This window comes from Aphelocoma coerulescens, chromosome 1A (assembly GCF_041296385.1).
Source record: "Aphelocoma coerulescens isolate FSJ_1873_10779 chromosome 1A, UR_Acoe_1.0, whole genome shotgun sequence".
Lineage (NCBI taxonomy): Eukaryota > Metazoa > Chordata > Aves > Passeriformes > Corvidae > Aphelocoma > Aphelocoma coerulescens.
In genome coordinates this window covers 46,132,771-46,155,507 of record NC_091014.1, presented here as the reverse complement: position 1 = coordinate 46,155,507, position 22,737 = coordinate 46,132,771, and the positions used below count along the sequence as shown (strand labels likewise).

The following is a 22,737-nucleotide window of genomic DNA, read 5'->3' as shown; positions in this document are numbered from 1 at the left end:
AGAGAAAGCTTTAGTCTGTGAAGACACAGAAGCAAACAATATACTCCATAATTACATGAAAGCATGGCTTTTGGGACTGGGTCAATAAAGGACATTTCCCTCTTAAAAATCCACTAATAGTGTATACTAAAGACAGCTTAATAGATCAAAATACTCATGGATATCACTCCAGCTGTCACCTTCTAGTGACAGTCCTTCCTCCTCAATTACCAGCACTGGACTGGAACTTGACACAACACTTCTATGATACTGGAGGAGTTTTTCCCATATAGCCTCCTCAGATCAAAATATTCCAAGGAACCTCCTTCAGAGGCAAGGGTCCCTGAGAGAGAGAGCTCTTTGCAGCACTGAGCTCTTCAGAACAACAGGTCCTTGAAAATACTTGGTAACATTTCATTCCTCTTCCTACACAAAGGTTTCATATGAGAATCAGATTCTCATAATTTGGGCTATATTATCAAGGAAGAGATAGAGGCAAGGCATTTATCTGAACTATCTGTTTCCTCTTCAGGTCACTTAAGAACATGTGGTATCCCTTGTGTTTGCTATCTGTTCTTTAGTTTAGATTAGAACTCTCTCATTCTAACATAAACAGCTTTAGGAAGTTATAAGGCCAATCTCTATTAAAAAGTTTTGTGCTTCTATACAGACTCTTGAAGAAATGCAAAGGGGATGTTTCCCTACTATTAGTCAAATAAGACTCCACTGTGAAGGATTATGATCTGATTCTTGAGACCAAAGCCTAAAGAACAGCTCAAAAGTCTAGACATTCAGTAATTTACCACCTCATTCTAGAACTTGTAGCTGTCCATTAGATACACAAACCAGATCACAAGCATCACACATCCAATACAAACTGCTCAGGTGTCTAACTCTGAGAACCATTGATGAACAAAGTAGTACAAGAATTATTGCAAAATGATTCAACCAATAATTCAGAAGGAGGAATGAAATCAAGTCAAAAGTATGTACCCATCAAATTGCCCCTGAACCATGCATTTTTCTGCTAATCCTCTACATTGGACAATCGCTTTCTCACAGTGTCTCAGTTAGGCTGCAACAGTTAATTAAATGTTAAGATTATTTATTGTACAGACATTCATAATTAGATTCTCCTTTTATTTATGCCACTACAGTTTCTTGCAAAAACAAATTCTGTTTGCAGATTAGAGAAGAGTTAAGATGGGTTAATTTGTCAAGGCAGAGCACTAGACCAAGCTCCAGCCAGCTTGGAGTCTCTGCATTAATGCAGTCCCTGCATTAATCTTAAGCTTCCTTAGACAGTTATTAATGGCACCATGTAAATAAATATTCTGCTAATGCTAAAGCATTGCACTGCCACAGGGTCAACTGAAGAAGCTGCTTCCAGCCACAGGGTAATGTGTGTTAGTACTTCTGCAAAGGATTCCATATTAACAAAACTTTAATCACCGAGAACAGTGTGAGTATACTCAAATCATGTGACAAAATATGAATTATTTTTCTTCAATGAAATTTAATAAAAAGCATTATGTACTTTCACACTCACTAGGCCTGTATTAATGTAGCACTCCCCAGTATAAAAGGACAGTGAATAAGCATTAAATACATATAATAGTAAAACATACCATTATCAGTTATCATCGGAGTGGTTAGATTGCAGAAACAGGATGAGTTTTTCAGCACTACGTTTTCATAAAATGTTTCAACAGCTGTTACAATTTTTATCATACAGAAAGTAAGGATTTTGCTTACATTTGCAGTCACAACAACCTATAAAACAATAAAAACAAGAATACAACAGGGGGTTTTGTTACACTTGCTAAGTTATCACTTTGTCATTACAGAAAATGACAAACTATGAAATGCACAAAACGAAAATTTTTGTGGTGGAAGCAGACAATTCACTAGGTAAACTCTCAAAGGAGAGTGACTCTCCCAGCTGAAGAAGCAATACAGAAAGAGTTCTGAAAGTAACAGCATTGCTTACTTCCACAAATTAAATGGATCTGTACAGTATGTTAGCAAGTAATCTTAAATAGTTTTGGATTTTAAAACTAGAATTTTGCTGTAAGTGTTATATGCTGTTATACTCCCTTAAAAATATTTAAGTAAGAATGTACAGATCTTCACAGAGAGATCGTTTGCATCCATAACCAAAGAGCACTTAATTATGGAACAGAACTTATATTGTAATGAATTATCCTTTGTTTCTGGCTGAGACCGCTTTACAAATATGATTGCATTAGTGTATTCAATCAGGAAATCAGAAACAATAGCGTGCAGATTAAGAGGCCAGTCACAATAGTTGATAATCAAATATGCAAGGCTGTGTGTGCTGTGAACAGATACAGAGTAAAGACTAATATCAAGCACTTACAAATTTGTGTTAGCATATGTGTCCCAGTGAATGTTTTCTAACTTGTTACAAAGCTCAGAACTTCCATACTTCACTTGATATATAGTTACTGGGAATATTAAAATAGCTGATACAGTGATACAATGGAAACATCGCCTTTGTCAGCATAGTGAATATTTGAATTTTTGACTTAACGTCATGAAGTATAGCTTCAGGATACATTTCATAGGAGAGGAAGAGAACATCTATCTAATTCACACATTTAACTTACTGAGACTTCCAAGATATTTGCCAATTGTTGGGGTAAGAGGAACTAATATATGGAACATGGTGACAAAAGAAGACAAGCTGCAATAAGCAACAAAATCACACATTTTAAGTCACAATAAACAAACACACATAAAACTGGGTGTACATACCTGATATTTGGCAGGGAAACTTAGCAGGATTTTCAGATCTTTATCAGGTGCATGTGAAATGTTATACCAACCATTTATGCTGTTTGAATGTGTACAATTTTCTTTTAATGTGCACCTAAAAGTATACATAAAATTATACTAGCCTCCTTCTCGTGCCTTTGACTTCAGACACTGTACTTCAACTTATTTAAAGTTATTGATTTTTTACAGGAACATTATTGATTTTTTTTTTTTTTACAGGAATATGGTTATAACTGCAAAAAGCTTCAGGAAAACAATCAGTAAAATCTTCTGCTTATCAAACTAAATTACAATGCATTGATATATGCTTGAGGGTCTTGTTTAAGTCAATGGGACTCAAGCAAGTACTAGAAGCTTGGCCAGTTACAGTGGAATTGGTAGCCTGGGATGGAATTCATCATCCCCAACTTGATTGCTTCACTGTACAGCTCTAGATCCGATCCCCCCACTGACCCCCAACCCCACTCTGTACTCTTTGGGGGAGAAGAACATTCTTTAGGGTACAATATCCCTACCCTGTTTTAGACATTCGTACAAAAATGACATGAACCACACTATAGAAACTGCTTGTTCTCTCCAGAGGGTGTAAGAAGAGATAGGAGTGAAGCTCAAATGCAGAGCTATACTACGAATGCGCATAGTTGAGGAGATGCATCCTCTTCCCTGATCTCCTTTGTCATCCACTGATATCAATGGTGATCCTTCCCTTTTTTGTCAGTGCACTTGATTGAAAACACCAGATTTGAAAAGGTTCAAAATAGATTTCTCTGTATTCAAGCATACAATCCTCTTCAGAATTAGGATAGCTCGAAGTAAATATGAATGTTAGAGATGCCAAATTGTAGGAAACAAACTGTGCAACAGAAAATTAAGGAAGAATGAGGAAACACTAGGCTATATAAGTACTACAAAGATTACACATATTAAAAACATGTTATAAGAAAAAGACAACATAGGCATACAAATTAGATGGACAATCAGCAAGTTTGAAAGGTGAATCCTTAAAATTCTGTCTGCTGTCAACAGTTAATGAACAATTCATAGATTAACTCCAAGTAACTTCGTATAGTTAGCAATTAAAGACAAGTAAGTGCTAATTGAATATGTCTTAATATTTTAATACTATGATTGAATATTTATAAATAAATGTAACATTTGATGGTTTTAATCCTACTTTTCTACCAAATGTAGAGGCATGTATAGCTTCAATCATATGAACAGTGACAGCTGCCTTAATGAGCCATTCCTTCACTAAAAAGCAGAAATGAGTTCACAGTTCCAAAGTATGGGCCTTTTTTATGAAGAGCTCACTGTAAAAACATATTTCACAAACAATGTGTTTTCTCCCCAGAATGAATAACATGTTCAACAAAAATATCCACCACACTCCAAAATGCCCAAAATAACCCCACAAACCTTAGAAACCATAAAGTCATCTTCTCTGCAGATCAAGATGTTGGCAACTGGAATGCAGTTAAGCACAAGGTCACTTCCTTTGTGGTCTAACTCAGGAAACTGAGTTCCTGCTGCACAAGAACCTGGTGGGGCTTTGCATCTGAATACATTCAGGTCATAATGATACTGTAATAAATTGGGACTATATATGCCTGATATATTTCAAACTAGGACAAATTACAGCCTCATTTATCTCTCTCTTTACCCTACTGAGATCACAAAGGTTCATTAGCACCACAGTTTTAGAGCCACAGAAGATGGGATCCATCATCAACAGAGGTGCATAAACCATTTTCTCAGATACATATAGGTAGGTAATTTGCAATGGCAACAAAGAAAGACAGAACAAAGACATTCTACATTTTCTGACAGGGTGAGGATTATAACAGTAAAGATGCAAGGCAACACACTTGCAGTACTTGGCACTAAATAAGTGTATGCATTTCAGTGATGCTAATATTGAAATATTAAAAAATGAAACTGTTTATCAAGCTGAATATTTACAACTGTCTCAGGAAGAAGTTACTTGCTTTCTTTGACTGCCTGAGGAACACCAGCAGTGAACATGCTTCCCTCATTTGCAAGATTTGAAGAATCTGAGAGCTTAACAGCAAAATCAGTAATGCCACCCAGGACTCAGGGTTGTGCTTGTCTTTATGTGAGGGAAAAATGCATCTTTTGTTGCTCTAAAAGCTGACCTTTAACACTCACACAGTGTGCTGTGGAGAACAGTCATTTTCACAGGAAGCAGTCACATCTGATGCCTCTCAGCATAAATTCTCAAAATTGCCCTGCACAGGCCAAGATAATTCCACTCACCTAAAAATGAAATTATTCTGTAATACCCCTATTTTTAGAAAATTGAAATTGATTGCAAGTACTTTGAATGAACATAACAGATAAATATTGTTTGTGAACCACATGATTCTGAAAATTAACATACTGACTCAGACAACTAAGTTTGGCTTTCTTGGAAAGGTGAACTGGACCCTATACAAGTATGCAGGTGTAAAGTATGAATGAAACCCTTGGATCAGATTTCAGACATGCATAGATATGTGTACAGAGAAAAGCAGAGTCAAGATTTTTTTTTTAATATTCCACAGCAAACTAGTTCTTTATACAACTAAACATTTCTCTACACAATTGGAACTGAGTTCCTCTTATTTCACTACTGATAACACAATACTTATGCGTACTGGTTCATTTGTATTTACCTAAGTCTCTGCTTCACTAATCTTGTGTTAACTACAGATCCTAACACATCTGCCTTCTCTGTCCTGCTAAAGCATACTGATTTCCCCATGGAATGAGAACATGCTTTCAGACAAAGTTTTGGCTTCCTGCTTTCTCCAACATACCAATCCCTGAATGAAGTCCACAGATGTCCCACATGTTGACTACATTCAAAAGTAAGTCTGGTCATGTTAGATAACATATTGTGATGTTTCCACATGGAAATGCATGTAAAACATCGATACCTTGTACTGGAATTGTATTTCAGCATAATTAAGGTAAATCTGATTCATCTACAGAAAATCTATAAACATTAGGAGAAATCACACAATGCTAGGAGTAACTGGTTTGAATAATTGCAAGTGAAAAGGAGAATTAATATATTCGTCCCTATGGAAGAAAGAGTAGAAATAGGAAGAGTAGAAATATTTTGTTTCATTTTGTTTTCACTTGCAATGAGATGCACACATTTTTTCAATAAAGGACTGGATTTTAATCCACACTGTCCTTAATATGAAGCACTAGCAGTGCTAGTAAATTTTACATAAAACTGGAGTGTGTATTTTACAGAAAATTTATTTCCCTGTAAAAGTAGAAAACATATAATTGGTCTCAAAATTATTATGGAATATATTGCTTTAGTGGACACACATGGACTTTGACTAAAATACTGGCTAAAAATGTCTTCCTCTTTTCCTAAAGTTTCACTCAGAGGTCTCTCTTCACAAAGCCAAATATTTAACGATATTAAGTATTTAGCAGTAAAAAATTATATGGGTGTTGAACAGGACTCCTATTATAGCAATTTATTTTTTCTCCAAAAGAGTAAATTATTTCTGTTTCAATCAGACGGAAACTTTTGGTGGTTCCCCTCATAAGCAGGGGATTTACTGAGTAATAAGAGTTACTCACAATCTCTTTATAAGGTAACTAAAAGCCTGAAAAGCTTAGCACTGTAACACACACAGTTTCTAACAAGGGAGCAAAAGAGAATTGGAAGAAAACACATTACAGAATAAATACCTACTCTCTTACAATAACTACCTTTGCAAACATAAAGTAGCAAATCTTCAGCAAAATCACGTTATCACCAAATGGATAACAAACTAAAACAGGTAGTATTAACCTTCTAAAAGAAGGCTACTAGTGGAATTCCTCAAAAATCCATCTTATAGGCACTTTTGTTTAAGGTTTTAATCATTGGAAAATTGGCATAAACGAAGATTTACACTGTTGACATCTGCTGATGATACAGAGTTGGGAACATTAACATGCAAAGGAAGATAAGAATATCACACAGGAAAACTTGGATAACCTTGAAATGGAATGACATTTAAAAGCATGAAGTACAAGAACATGCACCTACAGCAATAAAAATCTCACAACCCATATGTGTTATAGACTGGAAACTCATCAGTTGGAAAGATAACAAAGAAAGAGAAGGACCTGGGGGCATTATTTGATCATGGATGATTGTGGCCCATCAATGTGATGCTGTCATGAAAAAGACGTTTGTGATGCCAGAACACACTAAGGTCCTTCCTGGACAGACTGATTAAACAACATTAAGAAAGATAGCTTAAATCTCTTCTGGAACACTTTGAGAGTCCAGACCATTCTTATTTTAAAAGGATGCATAAATTTCACAGAAGGATTACTGGAGTGGAGGTAAGAAAGGAGTGTCTTATGTGAGAGGACCTTAATGAAGTTCACTGTTAAGGCACACCAAAATGAAATCAAAGAGAGAGACTGCTTTCACAAAAACACTGAAGAGGTGAGTGTGAGGAAGTGGGGGCGGGGGGGGAACCTATTTAGTCAAAGGTGATGTGAACACCAGAACAAACAACCTGTCCATAAGCATACACGATGAAAATGAGCAGACATATTTTTACCAGCAAAAAATGAGACTGCCAGGAAGCTGCACAACCAGGGCAGGAAGGACAAAAAGCCTATCTAAATTTAGGATGGTCCTTTGCAAGTTTTTAGTTTTACTTTATGTGGTTGCTTGCCAAGACTAGGCCTGATGACCCAGGAATTTCTCCAGTACAGGCCACAGATGTAAAATAGCTTTCAAACCTCTTTCAAAGTAAGTCAAAATTAATGATTCAAATGTGCGAATGAAGTATTTAGAAAGAAATTCTCCTCTGGCCTAAGCAAGTCAGTGGTTCCAAAGAAAGGAACTATCAATGCTAAGCACTCTTTCCTCGTTCTCACATACAAGATGCTCCCAGCCATTAAGACATTTCAAGCAAAAGTATACAATTTCATCTCTCAATCTGGAAAGCAAAAGTATGTCTTCTAAAAGCAAAATTATTTGCTATTCTTGGCCCAACATATATTTTATGGGTAGATCTCAAAAATCTACGGGTTACGTAGTCTTTCAAAGGTGCTGAGTTCCCTCTCACATGACAAGAAAGTGTCTCACATTTATGGCTATGACTTAGTCCATAAAAATCCAGTAGATACAATATTGATGCTGAATATACCCAAGCCAGTCAAAATGTACACTGACTAATAATGCTCTGCTTTTATATGACAGTCTAAAATACTAAAAGATACCTTCGATTCAAAGAACACCACCCACAGTAGGGATCCTTTGCAGATAAGCATTCTTGCTCAGAAGCAAATCTACTGCAGTTTGCAACTGGTATTCTTCTCACCTGAAACCAAAGAATGCAGTAACACATTGAATTAATATAGCCTCCATAACAGGGAAGTTGAAGGTTACCATTAAAAATCTGACAGCAACCAAGCACAATCCCTCTGGGGAAGTCTCCTTATGGATTCCCCTCTGCCAGAAGACCTTTGGATAGAAATATGCAGCCTATTTTGCACACACTGTATTTTGCCATCAGATAATGAAACACCTCTGACAATAACAATTTGGTTCTACTACTCAAAGGCCAGCATGGGCAGATTAATGCAAGAAAGACTGATCAGCATAGTGAATTACAGATAATAATAGAAAGGAGGTATATTTTATAAATAATGCTCTGCTTAGCAGAACACCATTTTCCTCTCCTCAGAACTGAGATATTTAAATGATTGATGAAGGTGCATCCAAAAATGCATGCGCATAACAAAATGCATCTGTGTTTGCATCACCATGTCAGGTTACTGCATGTGCACACTAGAACAAACGCATGCAACTGCTTAACATGCATGAAAATGCCATTTCAGTAAGTAAATGTAGATAATTGTGGCTATATTATATGTGTCTATACTTGTACATTCAGCTTGAATATCCTAGCCAGCCATTTTCAGAAAAGGAAAGGAAAAAGAAAAAGAGAAAGCTGATTACAAACACTGAATACAGATACAAATAATGTTATTAATAACAATGTGAATTAATGATCTTAGTAAGAAAAACTAATTTAAACCATTTTTTTACAAATTTGCAAGAATTAGTTCCTATACCTTGTCAAGAGAAACAAGGATACACTGCTTCCTGCAAAATTATATTTACTGTTATTCCATCCATATATCGTGAAATTAAATTTATCTGAAGGTCTGTGAGATAATCAGTTCAGTCAAAATAACCAGTCAAAATCCTAGATTACTATCAAGTTAAAAAGGACAGTGTAGCTTTTTTCAGCTCCAAGAGATGATCAGAGAAGTGCATTTATTCCTAAAAGCTGTTCCTCTGTAACAACTTGGATTTACCAAAGCTAAAGAGGATTCAAGTCTTACTTTGAATATTTATGTACACTTTTGACTGAGATTTTGATTCCTTCCGTATTTGTGGTAGATGTATTATATCAGTCAGGGGTTCTCCTACCAATTTGCCCCCACTCTAAAACAGCAGGCTAAAACACTATGTTCACTGCCAGAAAAGTGATTTTATTGTAAGTGAAGGTAATTAAGTGCTGGGTGAAATCCTGTCCAGCTAAGATGGACAGCAAGCCCTTAAGCTTTCAATGCCATCTTTCCCACTGCCGGTGAGACAAAGGGATTTTCTGATTGCTGCTCAGTAGCCCTGCTGCAGGATGTGCTGCAACAACTGCACAGGCTCCTGGGAGCCACTCTCTGCTTGACGTGCAGCTCTCAACCACTGCTGAACTCCTTGGCCTCACTATGTACACACATTGCTCAGTTCTCATTGTCCTTTTGTTTTGTTCTTTTGAAGTCTATGCCTAACTGAAGACAATGGGAATTTTATCACTGATTACAGCTTTATCACTGATTGCATCAGAACTAAGGCTTCAAAGCCGTCTCTTAAATTAAGAGATTTCTTCACTTTAGAAACTCCTTAATTGACTGGCAAACCCTGACCTACCAACACCTGATTGCTTTGTCTCCAAAGAGTGTACGATGTTTCTGCTATCTCTAAGATTGATTCTGCATGACCTGCATTTTCCTGCCTCCATGAAAAACAGAAAGAAACATTTTCTTGGCAGAATGGCATAAAACAAGCATGGGATTAAGGGTATTGCTGAATGATAGCAACACTGGGCAGCACCATGACAGTAGAAGCTCTTCCAAGCTCTGCAGGAGTGCAGCCCACACTTAGACAAGATATCAGATGTAAAGTTGGTTAACTGTAGTTTGAATATTAAAGGTCTAATTCTGACACAAACCAATGCTTCACTTATAAAGTGGTAGAAATCCTTAAGGCAGTAGTTTACATGAATTTATTATTTTATTAAATATTGTACTTACCTTATTTGCAGAGGACAGATAGATGTAGTTATTATTCACTGGATCAAGTCGAAGTTTGGGGAAAATGGAAGTTTCTTCCTCAATTTCATATAAAACCTCTGGGCAATTGGATTTCATATCCTCATTAAGAATAGCCTAAAACATACATGCATAATTAAATTATTCCCAAGTTCTTTTATTGATCAGTCAACATCTTAAACAAAAGCCTAATTTCAGTTACACCAAAGCTTCTGAGATGAATTACTGTGCCATGATTCAATTCACCTACTGCACTGGTTGTCACACTGGGGAAGGATGAAGGGAAAGACCATCAGAACAGAATTTCAACAAAGTCCATGCCAGACACATCTAGCACTGAATTTGGCAATGGTTTAGCATATGAAACATGCCTTCCACCAAGCCTGTTCCTGACTGATTCAGAAACTAAACGTGGAAGAGATGCCTATATCCCAAAGTCACAACCTGTTACTCCTATGAATGAAGAAGAAAGTATTAGCCTTCAGAAAACAAGCTAACATTCAGACACCCATAAGGTAAAAAGGAACTTACACAAATTTCTTTGTGGCTTCTCTAAGTATACACCTGTGATTATACTTCTTTTTCTTACCTTGCCCAACTCTATTGTTTTCCACCACCCTTTGCACAGAATTCAAGGGAATGAGAGACCACAGAAAATTCATTTTCTAAGTCAATAAGCACACCAACATTGGTTTTTCATGACTAAACAAGGGAGATGTGTTCACGATCTCCGCTGTGTTAAGGAGACATGGAAGACTTCAATTTCACTTTCCCTTATCAAAAGCAAAATGAAATCAAATGGACAAAAGCTTTTCAAGGTCTCTACTACACTCCTCTCCAAATGTCTGCTTAATGAAGAAAAAGAATGAGAGTCATCCTTTGCAGTGTAGACAGGAAATGCACATTCTTGCAAAACCCAGAAAAAATTAAAGCATAAAAGACATTTGACTGGATGGTTGAAATGTTTGATAATGAGATAAGACGACTTTCACTTTCAAGCAATGGATTTAAATTAGCATAGGTCAACTATTCAGAAGCTAAGGCAAAATGAATCTTGATTTTTCTCTCTAATGGACAGCTATTCACATCACACAGATAGGCTAACAAACAAACAAACATGCTTCCAAAATCTAACAATATTTAATATTTCTACTGAAAAATCAAAGCAAGGAGGGAAACAAGGCAAAATAACTGAGAACTCCAGAGTCTGTAAATTAATACTGTGGGCATTAGCATTTCGATGAAATGTTTACTTGAATTTTAGGCAGGGTACATAATTGCTTTTGAAAGTTATCTTGCTCTCCAAAGGACCATACAGCAGTTATTTCTCAAACAAAAACCAGGGATTTAGGGGATCATATTTGTTTATAATACCCTGAATAAACCAGGAAACATTTACCCACTTGAACACAGCAGTGGCTGGCGGAGAAGGGAAGGAGTGCCACACTCGGCTTACCTTCAGTAACTGTCCATCATCTGTTCCCAAAAAGAGAACTATATGATTCAAAACAACTGTGCCATAAACAGCCACTAATCCAGAGTGAATCAAGGTAGGTAATTTCTTGATTGATTGTGGCTCCTGAAAATCAGATATAAGAAAAACATATTAAAAAATCATTCACCTATAGTCCAAAACTTTGAGAAAAAGAAGAATCCTTGGAAAGACTCTCAGAGAACGCAACTTTAGACAATACTTTGAGTAACATTCCAGTTCTGACACAGTTTAAGAGCAACACATTATTGAAAATTACACATAAAACTAGTTTTTTATATATGACAACTGGTCATATCTGTGACAAAGATTATATCTGCTGCAGTTAAACCACTGACTTCAGTGGGACACAGACTTGGCCTAGCAGCAGTAAGTTACTTTGCAATAGAATTTCTCTTTTTTGGGACATAATATCCTGGGGTTATTCTGAATTTCCAGTTCTTCTCAATTAAGCCATGCTTTGCCATCACCTGAAGGCTACAGATACGCTCAGCAACCACTTTTAAAGGCATGCAAATATTCTGGAGAAAGGAGACACTTCAAACAAACTGTGTCTGTGTGTATAAAAATGCAAACCTTCATCCTCCTTGACACTAGAGGAAGTAGAGACTTGTGTATTACATAAACATAAAATGAGATAAAGCAATATAAAGTTCATGTCATGGAGAACATAAATGTAGCTGTGTGAACTTTAACATATTACCCTCAATTCTCCATCCCACCTGGAGGAAATTAAGTAGCAAACACATGCAAGCAGCTCATGAGAAAAAACATAATGCAGGAAATCCCTGTATCTTGTGGAATGAAAAACCAAACCAAATAACTCTGACTGTAGATGATCGAGTGCTGAAAGGAAATCTGTACGTGTGAGAATAGGACCATTTACCAGGGGAACTCCCTAGAAGCCCAGGTGTCTCCTTAGTAAGCAGTAATTGAAGTTTTGAAGTCCTCTAACTGCTCAAAGTCAACCTCTGTGGCAGACATTGCCAAAGGTGTGATCCCACCTGCTCTCCAAATGGGTCCAAGCCCAGCCAAGCTTTACCTCCCCTTCCCTGTATCAGTATAATGTTTTCCAGTGAGCTTAGTTAAGGCAATGATGTGCCTAGAAAATGCTCTGTAAATCTACCTACCTACCTACCTCTTCATTTGAGTCATGTTCCTCATCACATGAACATGTGGCTGCATACACACCAGTGCTGGCACAAAGGAGTGGCCGGCATGGCAAGGTAGGGGACAAGAGCTCAGGTAAGACCAGGCCTTTGGGAACAGGTCCTGTAGGTTAGCTTACAAAGTCCAGAATTTCAGCCTCAAGGATGGATTCCTAAACCTACAGAAACCCTCAGAGTGTAAGAGCCTGTTTCACTTTAATGCACAAAACAAAGTGTGATATTGGACCATCAAAACTGATATTTAGAAGAAAGGTGAAGGCACTTCTCAAAGTCATGAAGTGAATCTGTAACACAGTAACAGCTGAATTCAACTCGCATGCTATGATGCTGGCTTAACCCCAAAGAGTCTTTCCACTAGGAATATTCTTTTCTTCTGAACTGCAATCCTAAATCAATTAAAATGACTCTTCAGTCATCTGAATTATTTTAATTAGCTTGAAAGAACAGCCACTTGGAGTAAAATAAGACTTGATTAACTTTCATATTTAAAGTCACTATTTCTTTTTTCATGCAGCAGGAAGACACAGGAACTGTCATGCACTGGCACAGAACTTCAGTAAAACTCACTTGGCCATGAGAATCCAGTACCCTAGAGGTCTGTGTTAGACAGGGGAGAGGGGAAGGGTGTGATTGCAAGCATTTTAAGGTGGAAAAAGTTAACTCACTTTATTAATAGATCAGAAGGTAACAAAACTCCAAAACTAGTGCACTCAATGAGTCTTCACTTAGGTTAGGGAGGGAAGAAGTGGAGCTTCCATGCTTTTATTTCCACCAAAATTAGGAGCAGTTCTTCGGCAGTGCACCATGTAGTAGTGTAAGAGAGACAAGCTACCCTAGGTTCCTCGCTGACTCTGTACAACAAGATCACAGAAAAGAGGAGTACTCACCCGGTTTCTGAAAGGCTTTGCTGCCAGATTTTATTTTGACCCACATACTAATAAAATAACCAGTGTCATATCAGTGCATCCTCCTCATCTGACTGAAGAACCAATACTGACAAGTGTGGAAGTCTCCTCCCCTCCCTCTGCTTGCTAGAGGGAGGGTCAATGCGACATTGAGCTAATACGGATAAGAAGAGGGGGAATTCAGACAGTGGACAGTCACAACAAAAATTGCCTTCTCTCTTTTGCAACCTATTTCTCCACTTTGCCCATTCCCTCCAGGGTGCAGCTGCTGCTTTCACCCTTCTGTCACCCCTTTTCCACATTCTTTTTTTTTTTAACAAGCCCTTTTACCTCTTCCACTGTGACTAATGGGATTACAGCACTGTAGGGCCTTCCCAAGCTGCTTCTTTCACAGTTAAATCCATTCTTAAAAATGCATTTACAGTCTAAACTTCCTTTATACTTCAAGAGTCATTCATCTCCATGGTCATCTGTTTGTCTATCCTGTAACATTTTCAGGTGCATACAAAACCAAGAAAAGCAAAAGAAGACAATACCACTCTATAAGACCTGTCTTCAGTTCCATCCTCTGTTCTATTCTAGTCCCTCTACAGTCTATAGTTGTTTGGTTATTGGCATGAAAGGTATTTCCACTAGTTTTCTATTTGGCATTTAATTTTCAAATGTATCTCCATATGACTCCAGCTGCAGCAACCATATTCACACTTCTACTTTTCTGTCCTGATGCCTCAGAGGAAAGGGCAGCATTTTTAGTTCACGCAGCACTCATCATATTGCAGCTGTCCAAAAAGTAAAAATAAAGGGTTTGAGCATCAGAGTGAAAGAACAGATGCAGCTATACAAAAGGACACAAGATTTGTAAGTAGCGGATAGCAACAGTCAACACTGAAACAATAGATGTTTTGCCTAGGGGGAAAACTTCTGGAACCTCATTCTTCTTTCTTAACTTCATCATCCTTTAACCACCTCCATCAATTTTCACTATGTCAGAGGTTAACAAATATTGGGGCATGTAGCAAGCCTTTATTAGGGCTAAGGAATGAGGAGATGAAGTGTTCCAAAATTTTATTTCCGAGGAGCTCTTTAATTTGTGCATTGCCCAGCAGTGTTAGGTGGACAAGCCTGTCCAGGTGAGCAGACTGCAAAAAAATCAAGGATGACCAGAAGATCAGAGGGTCTTCAGAGAGACCTTGCAGAGGCAAATCCCGAGGCTCATGTTGCAAGGCAGGAAGAACAGTCAGAGGCTATGCTTGAGCAAAATGCTGATGGAGACTCCTGAGATGGGGAAGCTAGAAACTTGTGACTTCTTGAAGCAGAGCAGACACGGTCCTTATCTGCCCTCAGATCTAAGTTCACAGAAGTGGTATTGTCCTAATAACCAGTGCAAGAGAACAAGTTCCATTAAGGAAGGCTTTGAACTCAACTGAGCTTGAACAGTGTTAGCAGAGAGCAAAAGGAAGTGGTGGGTGACCGTGAGGGATGAAGGCACACACTTGTTAAACAGTCATGCTCTTACAATAGGTTGGGGCTTTTTTTCGGGGACCCTACCCATTACATTGCAGAGAGACTGGCAGTAATTTTCCATTCCTTGGACCACTACCCACTGTTGCACACCCATGTGGACACCAAAGACATGGCCTAGTGCAGATCAGCACTACAAAACTCGGGGGGCAAAGTGAATAAGATGGGACCCCACACTTTGTTAACCTGTGGGGTCAGCTACGAGTGATGCTCTTCTGGATCTGCTGCTCAAAAACAAGGAAGAACTGACTGGAGATGTGATAGTCAGAGTAGAGAGCTGGAGACCAGGCTTTAGTGTGTTCAGGGGAATGGTCAGTGGAATCCCGAGAGTCAGCTTTGAAGGGAAATAGAGCTCAAGTAAGCTAGCAGGTCTTTCAGGACAATCTTTTTTGAGCACAAACTCAGGAAAACAAACAGACATATCACAAGATGGCCTCTAGCTAAGCAGGTAACTACACTGCAGAACAACAGCATAAAAGAAGTGGAAGCAGGACTAAGGAGGAATTGCCTGGACACACAGGAACGGTGTTAGGAAAACCCAAGCTCACCTGGTTTTAAAACTGGCAAGGTATGTTATGGGCAATAAGAAGAGCTTCCACTACCATGCAAGCAATAAAAGAATGAACAATGAAAATGCACACCAACTGCTGAATAGCTCAGGAGATTACTGACAGTGGATGCAGACATGGCTCTGGACTTCACCAGCAACATCTTGTGGCCCTTTGTACACAGACAGTTCAAGAAGGAGAGAAACTACCAGTACTTGAGGAGGATTAAGCCAGAGATCTCTTAAGAAATCTCAGCTTTAGAAGTTTTAGGGAAGACAGATGGGATCTGTAGGAAGATGCTGAGAGACTGACTAATGAAGCTGAAAGGTTATTCTCTCATATTTCAAAAGGTGTGGAGATCAGGTGAAGTCTCCAACTAAATAAAGACAAATACTGCACCCATCTTCCAAAACAAATCAGGGAACTACACATTGGTTGATCTCACTTTTTCTCCTGGGAGGATCGTGGAGAAAATCCTCTCTGAAACCCTTTCTGGACACAAGAGACGAACAAAGTGACTGGGAAAAGCCAGCATAAATTTACCAAGGATAAATCACGCCTGACCAATCTGAAGAATTTATAAGACTTGTAGATGTGGTGCTTAGGGACATGTTTTTGTGGTGGACTTGGCAGTGCTGGGTTAACTGATTTGACAATCTTAAAGGTCCTTTCCAAAACTGGGCTGGTTCAGCCTACAGAAGAGACAGTTTCAGAGGGACCAAAGAAACAAAGCCAGGCTCTTGACAGAGGTGTATGCAAGGTAACAAGAGATAATGACACAAACGGAAACAGTGGAGTTCTAGTGAACAGGAGATGAAAAAGCATCACTATGAGGGCAATCAAGCAGAACAGGTTGTCCAGAGAGGTTGTGCAGTCCCCATCCCTGGAGTGTGAGAGTTGACAAGTCTCCCATGGCTTACTTCCCACACTAAACAAGGATGAACTGAAAACTCATTGTACCAGACAGAAATACTCACTTCAAAAACATTAGCTCTAGAAACCCATCAAAAATCAGATGTAATACTAGCAGTCTGTAATACACAGGAGATTGACTTTACTACTAGAAAATTAATTACAGGATCAATTTTGATGCAAAATTATATTTAGAAGTCTGTAATTCTTTCCTTAAATAAAAGACCATGAATCATTCTGGAATGAGTTACCACACAAATTCAAATGTCGTTCCTGAAAATTAAAGGCCGTAACTAAACTGATGTGACTCTGTTGACTTCAAAATCTCCTTTCAGTAGAGCTTAAACCAGCTAGGATTTGTCCTAGGATTCCAAACTATGTTTGATAAGTTAAGTGACATATACCAACCTTTATATGCATCAACCACTGAAAAATGAAAAAGTTCAAAAAACAGAGTCTTGCATTAAATAATAGATGAAAATCCAACCAAGATAGCTTATCTTTTAGTAACTATCACAACTACTTATCCTTTTCACATCATACAATAAACACCTTATATAAACTACAGCAATTCTCTCTCTTACAGGTATATGCCTAACAATTTTTTTTGGATTTTCTACCTGAAAAATTGTGAATCCTTGAATCTCCCTGAATCCTTTTCTTCTCAGGCAACTTTTTTAATGGCAAAACTAATTTCCAGATGTGCCATTATCATGGTTAGGTAACACTCTACATCTCTCTCCTGTTGATGTTCTCCAGTTTGAACACTCTTCCTACTCATCTGCTTGGATGTGACTCACAACATCCTGGCTTCTCTGTGAGAGACCTGAGATTCTTGTAGGTCCTGCTCTGTCACAAAGCAACAGAAGAAAAGCCTTTCTTTCACTAGCTCCCGCAGCAAGTTTGTGACAAATTCCAGCACTCCTCCTGTGTTTGTAAGTACTCAGTCAGGTTTCTGAAAAGAAATTGAGAATGAGATCTGGCAAATTCACATTTATTAACTAAGGAAATTGTGAAGAAGATGCACTTATGTATATGTAGGCTATGCTGGAGAGTCCAGTAACACATATACCCTGGCAGTGCATATAAGTAGATATATGCAAAACTAAGAGACGCGTGGATCAAACAAAAAAAAAGCTGAATATAAAATTGCAAAATGTTTTCAGAGTAGTTTCATCTAAAACACCACTTGCCTCTTACTAGACAGGGATCCTGCCTCTTGGAACCCAGTAGTGCCTACGTCCTGAATAAACACATCCAAGTAGAACAAACTTCTTTGTGCACACCACTGCACAAAACAAAAATGGACTTAGCTAGTTCTCATAAGGACCAATTCCTCAGAATCTGTAGCAGTCACACACTTTTTGATAAAGTTGCTAAGCAAGGATCTTAGAAATCACCAATTTTCAATGACAGACTCTATTCCAGCATTAAATCTTAATGCAAATATGAACTTTGGTCTAAGAGGCAAAGCAAAACTAAAGAGGTTAGACACCTACAGTGAGCTCCTACAGGATGCAGAGCAATTTGGTTCCAATCCAGTGAAGTACTCAAGTACATGCTTTACTTTAAATGCATGGGCATTTAAAGATGGATGGAAATACTCATATATGCCGAATGCTAAATATGTCATTAAGTGCTTTACTGGGTTAGAGCCAGAAAGCTCTGTACCTTACAGGAATGAGCTCAGAGTACACCATGTAGCAATGGCATAATAGGGAATTCAGGGCCACAAATACCCTGGGCTAAGTCCCTCTTGCAGTGTCCTATTGAGAAAATCAATGTGAGTGGAGGGGGGTAAGAGGATGTCTTGCCTAAAAGTAATCAGAATAATAACAGAAATCTGAAGGATTACAAGATCAGAAGGAAAACAAACTGCCACTACTCCCTAACATATATGCTTACTATAAGTTGTATTCCTAGTGAAAAAATCCCTGTATTTTCGATTCCTACATAAACTGACAGTCCATGCCTGGGATTCATGTACCTCATCACATTCACACCTGAGCTCCTCCATACACTCCAGTGTATGCAGCAGAGAAGACTAAGACCCGCAGCACCCTACAACACATGGTACCTGCAATGCAAAAGCCAGACTGACATGCAGCACGGTCCACTCACCACAAGCACCAGAGAGGTCTTGCACTTCAAGCGCCCATAATGCTGCAGCACATTCCTTTGCTCAAGACCAACACTGTCTTTAAAAGACTGGACTTTAAAGCACGTGTTAAGTACCATTGTTTGCCACCATTCCTACACATTGTAGTACAATGTACTCCTGACAGCTCGGTGCTATGAGGCACTCCTTTCTGGCCAGAGCCACTGCTAAGATTGCACACACTGCTGCAAGCTGCACACTGATGGACGTGCCACACTCCATCTTCCTGTCAGCTCTGAAGCCCATGTGTTTCTGAGTCCAAGAACAGCATATTTCATGATTGCAGGGACTCCCATACTTTGGTGAGAGACGGTAGAAGGATCTGGTCTAAAACAACCCAGAAGCAGCAGCATATGGGCCTGTCATCTCCAAACGTACTCTGCAATAGCCTAGCCTAACCTTCTGTAGTATAAAAAAATATTAAAGCTGAACTACATGCATTTATTTCTATGTTTATACACCATAAGCACGTATAATTAGCTTAAAAAGGAGAGCTAATTAGCCATGTAATGTTATAAGCCATATTACTTCACAGGACCCACATGTCCTGCTATCTCACAAAATAATAAAATACCACTTTTCTCTCAGTGGTAAACTGCGTTTCTTGTGCCAAAATATCACGATCAATAACATCATCATAGTTTGGGACATAAGGTTAAGTAAGCAAACCTTATAAAGATTGTTACAGTTGAGATTCTTCAGCATTGTATCCAAATATAATCTAAATTTCCAGGAGGGATGAGCCTTTTGGGACATGAAAGTAACTCTGGAGTCACAGGAGTCTGATCTGAATTAGACCAATCCTGAAACAAGTGGATCATTGATTTTTCATATTCAGGCCCTGAGAGGCAAAGGGGACAGAGAATTGCCCGCAGAAATCTGTGCCGCAGAAATATGTGCCTTACCTTATCTGTGTTATGTTACTCTAAGAGATCCATGAGGCTCTTCTGAAATTTCTTGCATGAGGTTTTGTCAAGTGTTTAGAAAGGATCTACTGCCCAGGGAGCTTTCTTTTTCTGTTTTGTTTAGCAGGCTCAGAAAGCACTTCTCTAAGAAACTTCATGAGTAATTAGGAATAAACAATGCAAACTGAAATTCCAAAAACAAATAGGTATTTTGGGATCAGAATGAGACTTCAAATTCATTCAGGAAGTTTGCCTTGTGGGAGCACAGAAATCACGCAGTAAGCTAGCACTGGAAATCAAAGGATTGGCTCTGGCTCTGTAGCGAGTTTCACTATTTACTTCAGCACAGTTGTCTCACCCCCATATGGGGTTCTCATTCACAACCACGTCCTCTAACACTGGCAATAGTCTCACAGCTCAGTAGGGAGAGGAGCTGACTGAATCACACGTGCCCTCTGGTAGTCTGTGTTTGGAAAAATCTCAGCACTGCACTAAGCTATGAGTTAGATTTGGAAAGCCAAGGAGTGACAGTAAATCTACTGCACTTCTTTCAAGGAATTTCCAAGAAACTCCTATCATAACACATCAAGGATTCAGAAGTTAAGCTGCAAAGTCCCTGGATGGTGAGGGAACTGCAAAATGCTTAGGGCTTGCTTAATGATGCCTTGCTTGATCCCCTTTGATCCTTTGATCCTCCTGGATACTTTTCAGTAGTCCTTTTGCCACAGCTCTGGAAAGTCTTCTGAGTGTAACTTAACAGCATGGACAGGCCTTGCAAAAGCACCTTCTTCATCTGAATGACATTTTTACCTTCCTGAATATAATTTTTAGATAATTTCTTTACTACTGAGGCCACAGAAAAGCCAGTAGCCTTGCCTATCCCACCCTCCATGTGCCCAGCTCACCCTGAAAAGGAAGAGAGAGTGTTACTGAAGTAGGTGACCAGGGGAACTCCATGGGATACCACCGTCTGTGAAAATGTAACCACTGCAACAACAAAGAGATATCACCTATTGTTGTCTGCTGCACTCAAGGGTTTGGGGAGGTGGCTGTGAGAACCCTCCCAAGCAAGGCCAACCCTGAGAGGCTTGGGAAATACCTACCACTGAACAAGCAACCATAGATAACTAGTGAGTGACAGAGATAACAGCGCACACACCCCAATGCACAGAGTCAATCTGACGGGTTTTTTTTCATTTCTGATGTAGTTGCAATGACATGAGATGTGAATGCACAGAATAAGGTAGGAGATGCTTTATCTAGGCTGTATGGAAAATAAAATGAAATACGACTTATCCTAGGCAGAAAAGGACACATCGAGAGAGAAGCCTGAGACTCAGGCCTGACCCAGGATGCCCTCACTTGTTCCCTCAGACATGTCTTTCCCAACAGGTAGTGGGAAGTATACCAGGATTGGTAAGGCACCAGCATTTTAGAAACAGAAAGAGCTGGAGAAATCACTAGGGTTGACAGAGCCAGGGCTGATGTGCAAAGCCTGGTGTGGCTCTGAAGTTTCCCTGAAAAGTTCATGTGCCTCCAGGTCAGGGACACCCCATGAGTCATGCACAAAGACACCAGCCACAACAATAACAGTGTCAACAAGTGCGTTCAGGATGAAAGCTTAGCAAAACGATGCCCAGACTTACACAGCTCTTCCCGTTCATATTGAAGTGCGTGGATGCACAGGCTTGTTCCTTCATCTCCTCCATCCCAAAGATGCAGACGGCGGTGGTGTTCCAGGCTTTGGCGCTGTGGCTGTGGCGGAAGACACCCACCCACCAGCCCCGCTCACCCTGGCGGACAAGGCTGGAGGAAATAATGAGGCTCCTGCACCCGCAGTCCAAATAGACGTGCCCTTTCAAAGTAAGGCCACCCTCTGAAGGGCGCAGCTGGTGCAGGACAGCCATGCTGGGTGGCTCCGTGTTATTACCCAACCTGGCCTTCAACGTGTAGTAGGGAAAGAAAAGGTGATCCCCCCACTGGAGCGCGTCAACGAAGTGCAAAGGCTCCTCCCTGCGTTTGATGATGCCCAGCTCCTCCTTGGACTTCAGGTTGACCATGCTGCGCACCGTGATGACGGTCTCCTTGTCCGACTTCGAGGGCTCGCAGTGCAGGTGGTTTGTATCAGCGCTGGTTGAGTAGGTGGCCGCCACGGCCAGGTACCAGGCGCCGGCCTGCTGGAAGACGACGCCGGCGGTGGAGCCGTCGGGCAGGCAACTGACCACCTCGCTTTGGTTCAAGCGCTGCCGGTAGGACGGCTGCTCCCACACCTGGCAGGCGCCGCCATCCTGGGTCCAGCCGGTCAGCAGGACGCCCACCCCGCCGGCCTCCTCGTAGTACAGCAGCAGGTTGCTCCGCATGCCGGGGGGCTCCCCGCAGCCCTGCCCCGCCGCCGGCACTACGCGGCGGCGGGGCCGCAGCTCGGGCCGCAGCTCGTAGAGGCAGCTGCCGCCCGCCACCAGCACGGCGCCGCCGCTCACCTCGATGTTGTCGATGGGGGCCCCCGGCAGCTCGAAGCTCTGGGGTCCGGCAGCGCCCGCCAGCGCCGCCAGCAGGGGCAGCGCCCAGCTGAGGGCGGGCGGCGGCGCCGCCATGGGCGCGGGCTCGGCTCGGCGCTGCGGGGCGCCTCAGGCGGCGGCGGGCGGCGGGCGCTGCTGCGCCATGGTGCGCGGAGGGGCCGGGCGCGCTGCCGCCGCTGCCGCCGCCGCCGCCGCTTCTCCCTGCGCCGCGGCCGGGCTGCGCGGGCGGGGAGTTCCTCTTTCGGGGCGGGGAGGAGGGGGTGCCTGCACGGGAGAGGTGGGGCGGGCTCCTCCGGGAGGGCTGCCGAGCCACCTCGCCGCCGTGCGCCGCCGCTCCCCCTCCGCCCCCCGGCCCCGCCGGCCCGCCTCGCCGCGGACGGTGGGCGGCGGCGGCGCCGCAGGAGCCCACCTCGGCCGCCGGGCTGCGGTGGGCCGGGGGCGGCGGCGGCCGCCTCGCAGCGA

At 40.8% G+C, this 22,737-nt stretch overlaps 1 protein-coding gene across 1 annotated transcript in view; it reads right to left on the bottom strand.

Annotated features, from left to right (window-relative positions):
- The window catches only part of PLXNC1 (plexin C1), a 67,870-nt gene extending 45,518 nt beyond the window's left edge, over nucleotides 1-22,352 (bottom strand). Inside the window, exons 1-6 of the mRNA XM_069000112.1 lie at nucleotides 21,403-22,352; nucleotides 11,603-11,725; nucleotides 10,129-10,263; nucleotides 8,029-8,129; nucleotides 2,758-2,872; nucleotides 1,608-1,752 (exon numbers count right to left, since the gene is read on the bottom strand). Of these exons, the coding sequence (XP_068856213.1) occupies nucleotides 1,608-1,752; nucleotides 2,758-2,872; nucleotides 8,029-8,129; nucleotides 10,129-10,263; nucleotides 11,603-11,725; nucleotides 21,403-22,350 (1,567 nt within the window). The 5' untranslated portion in view covers nucleotides 22,351-22,352. The remainder of the gene's footprint in view (nucleotides 1-1,607; nucleotides 1,753-2,757; nucleotides 2,873-8,028; nucleotides 8,130-10,128; nucleotides 10,264-11,602; nucleotides 11,726-21,402) is intronic.
- Between the last annotated feature and the right edge of the window lie 385 nt (nucleotides 22,353-22,737).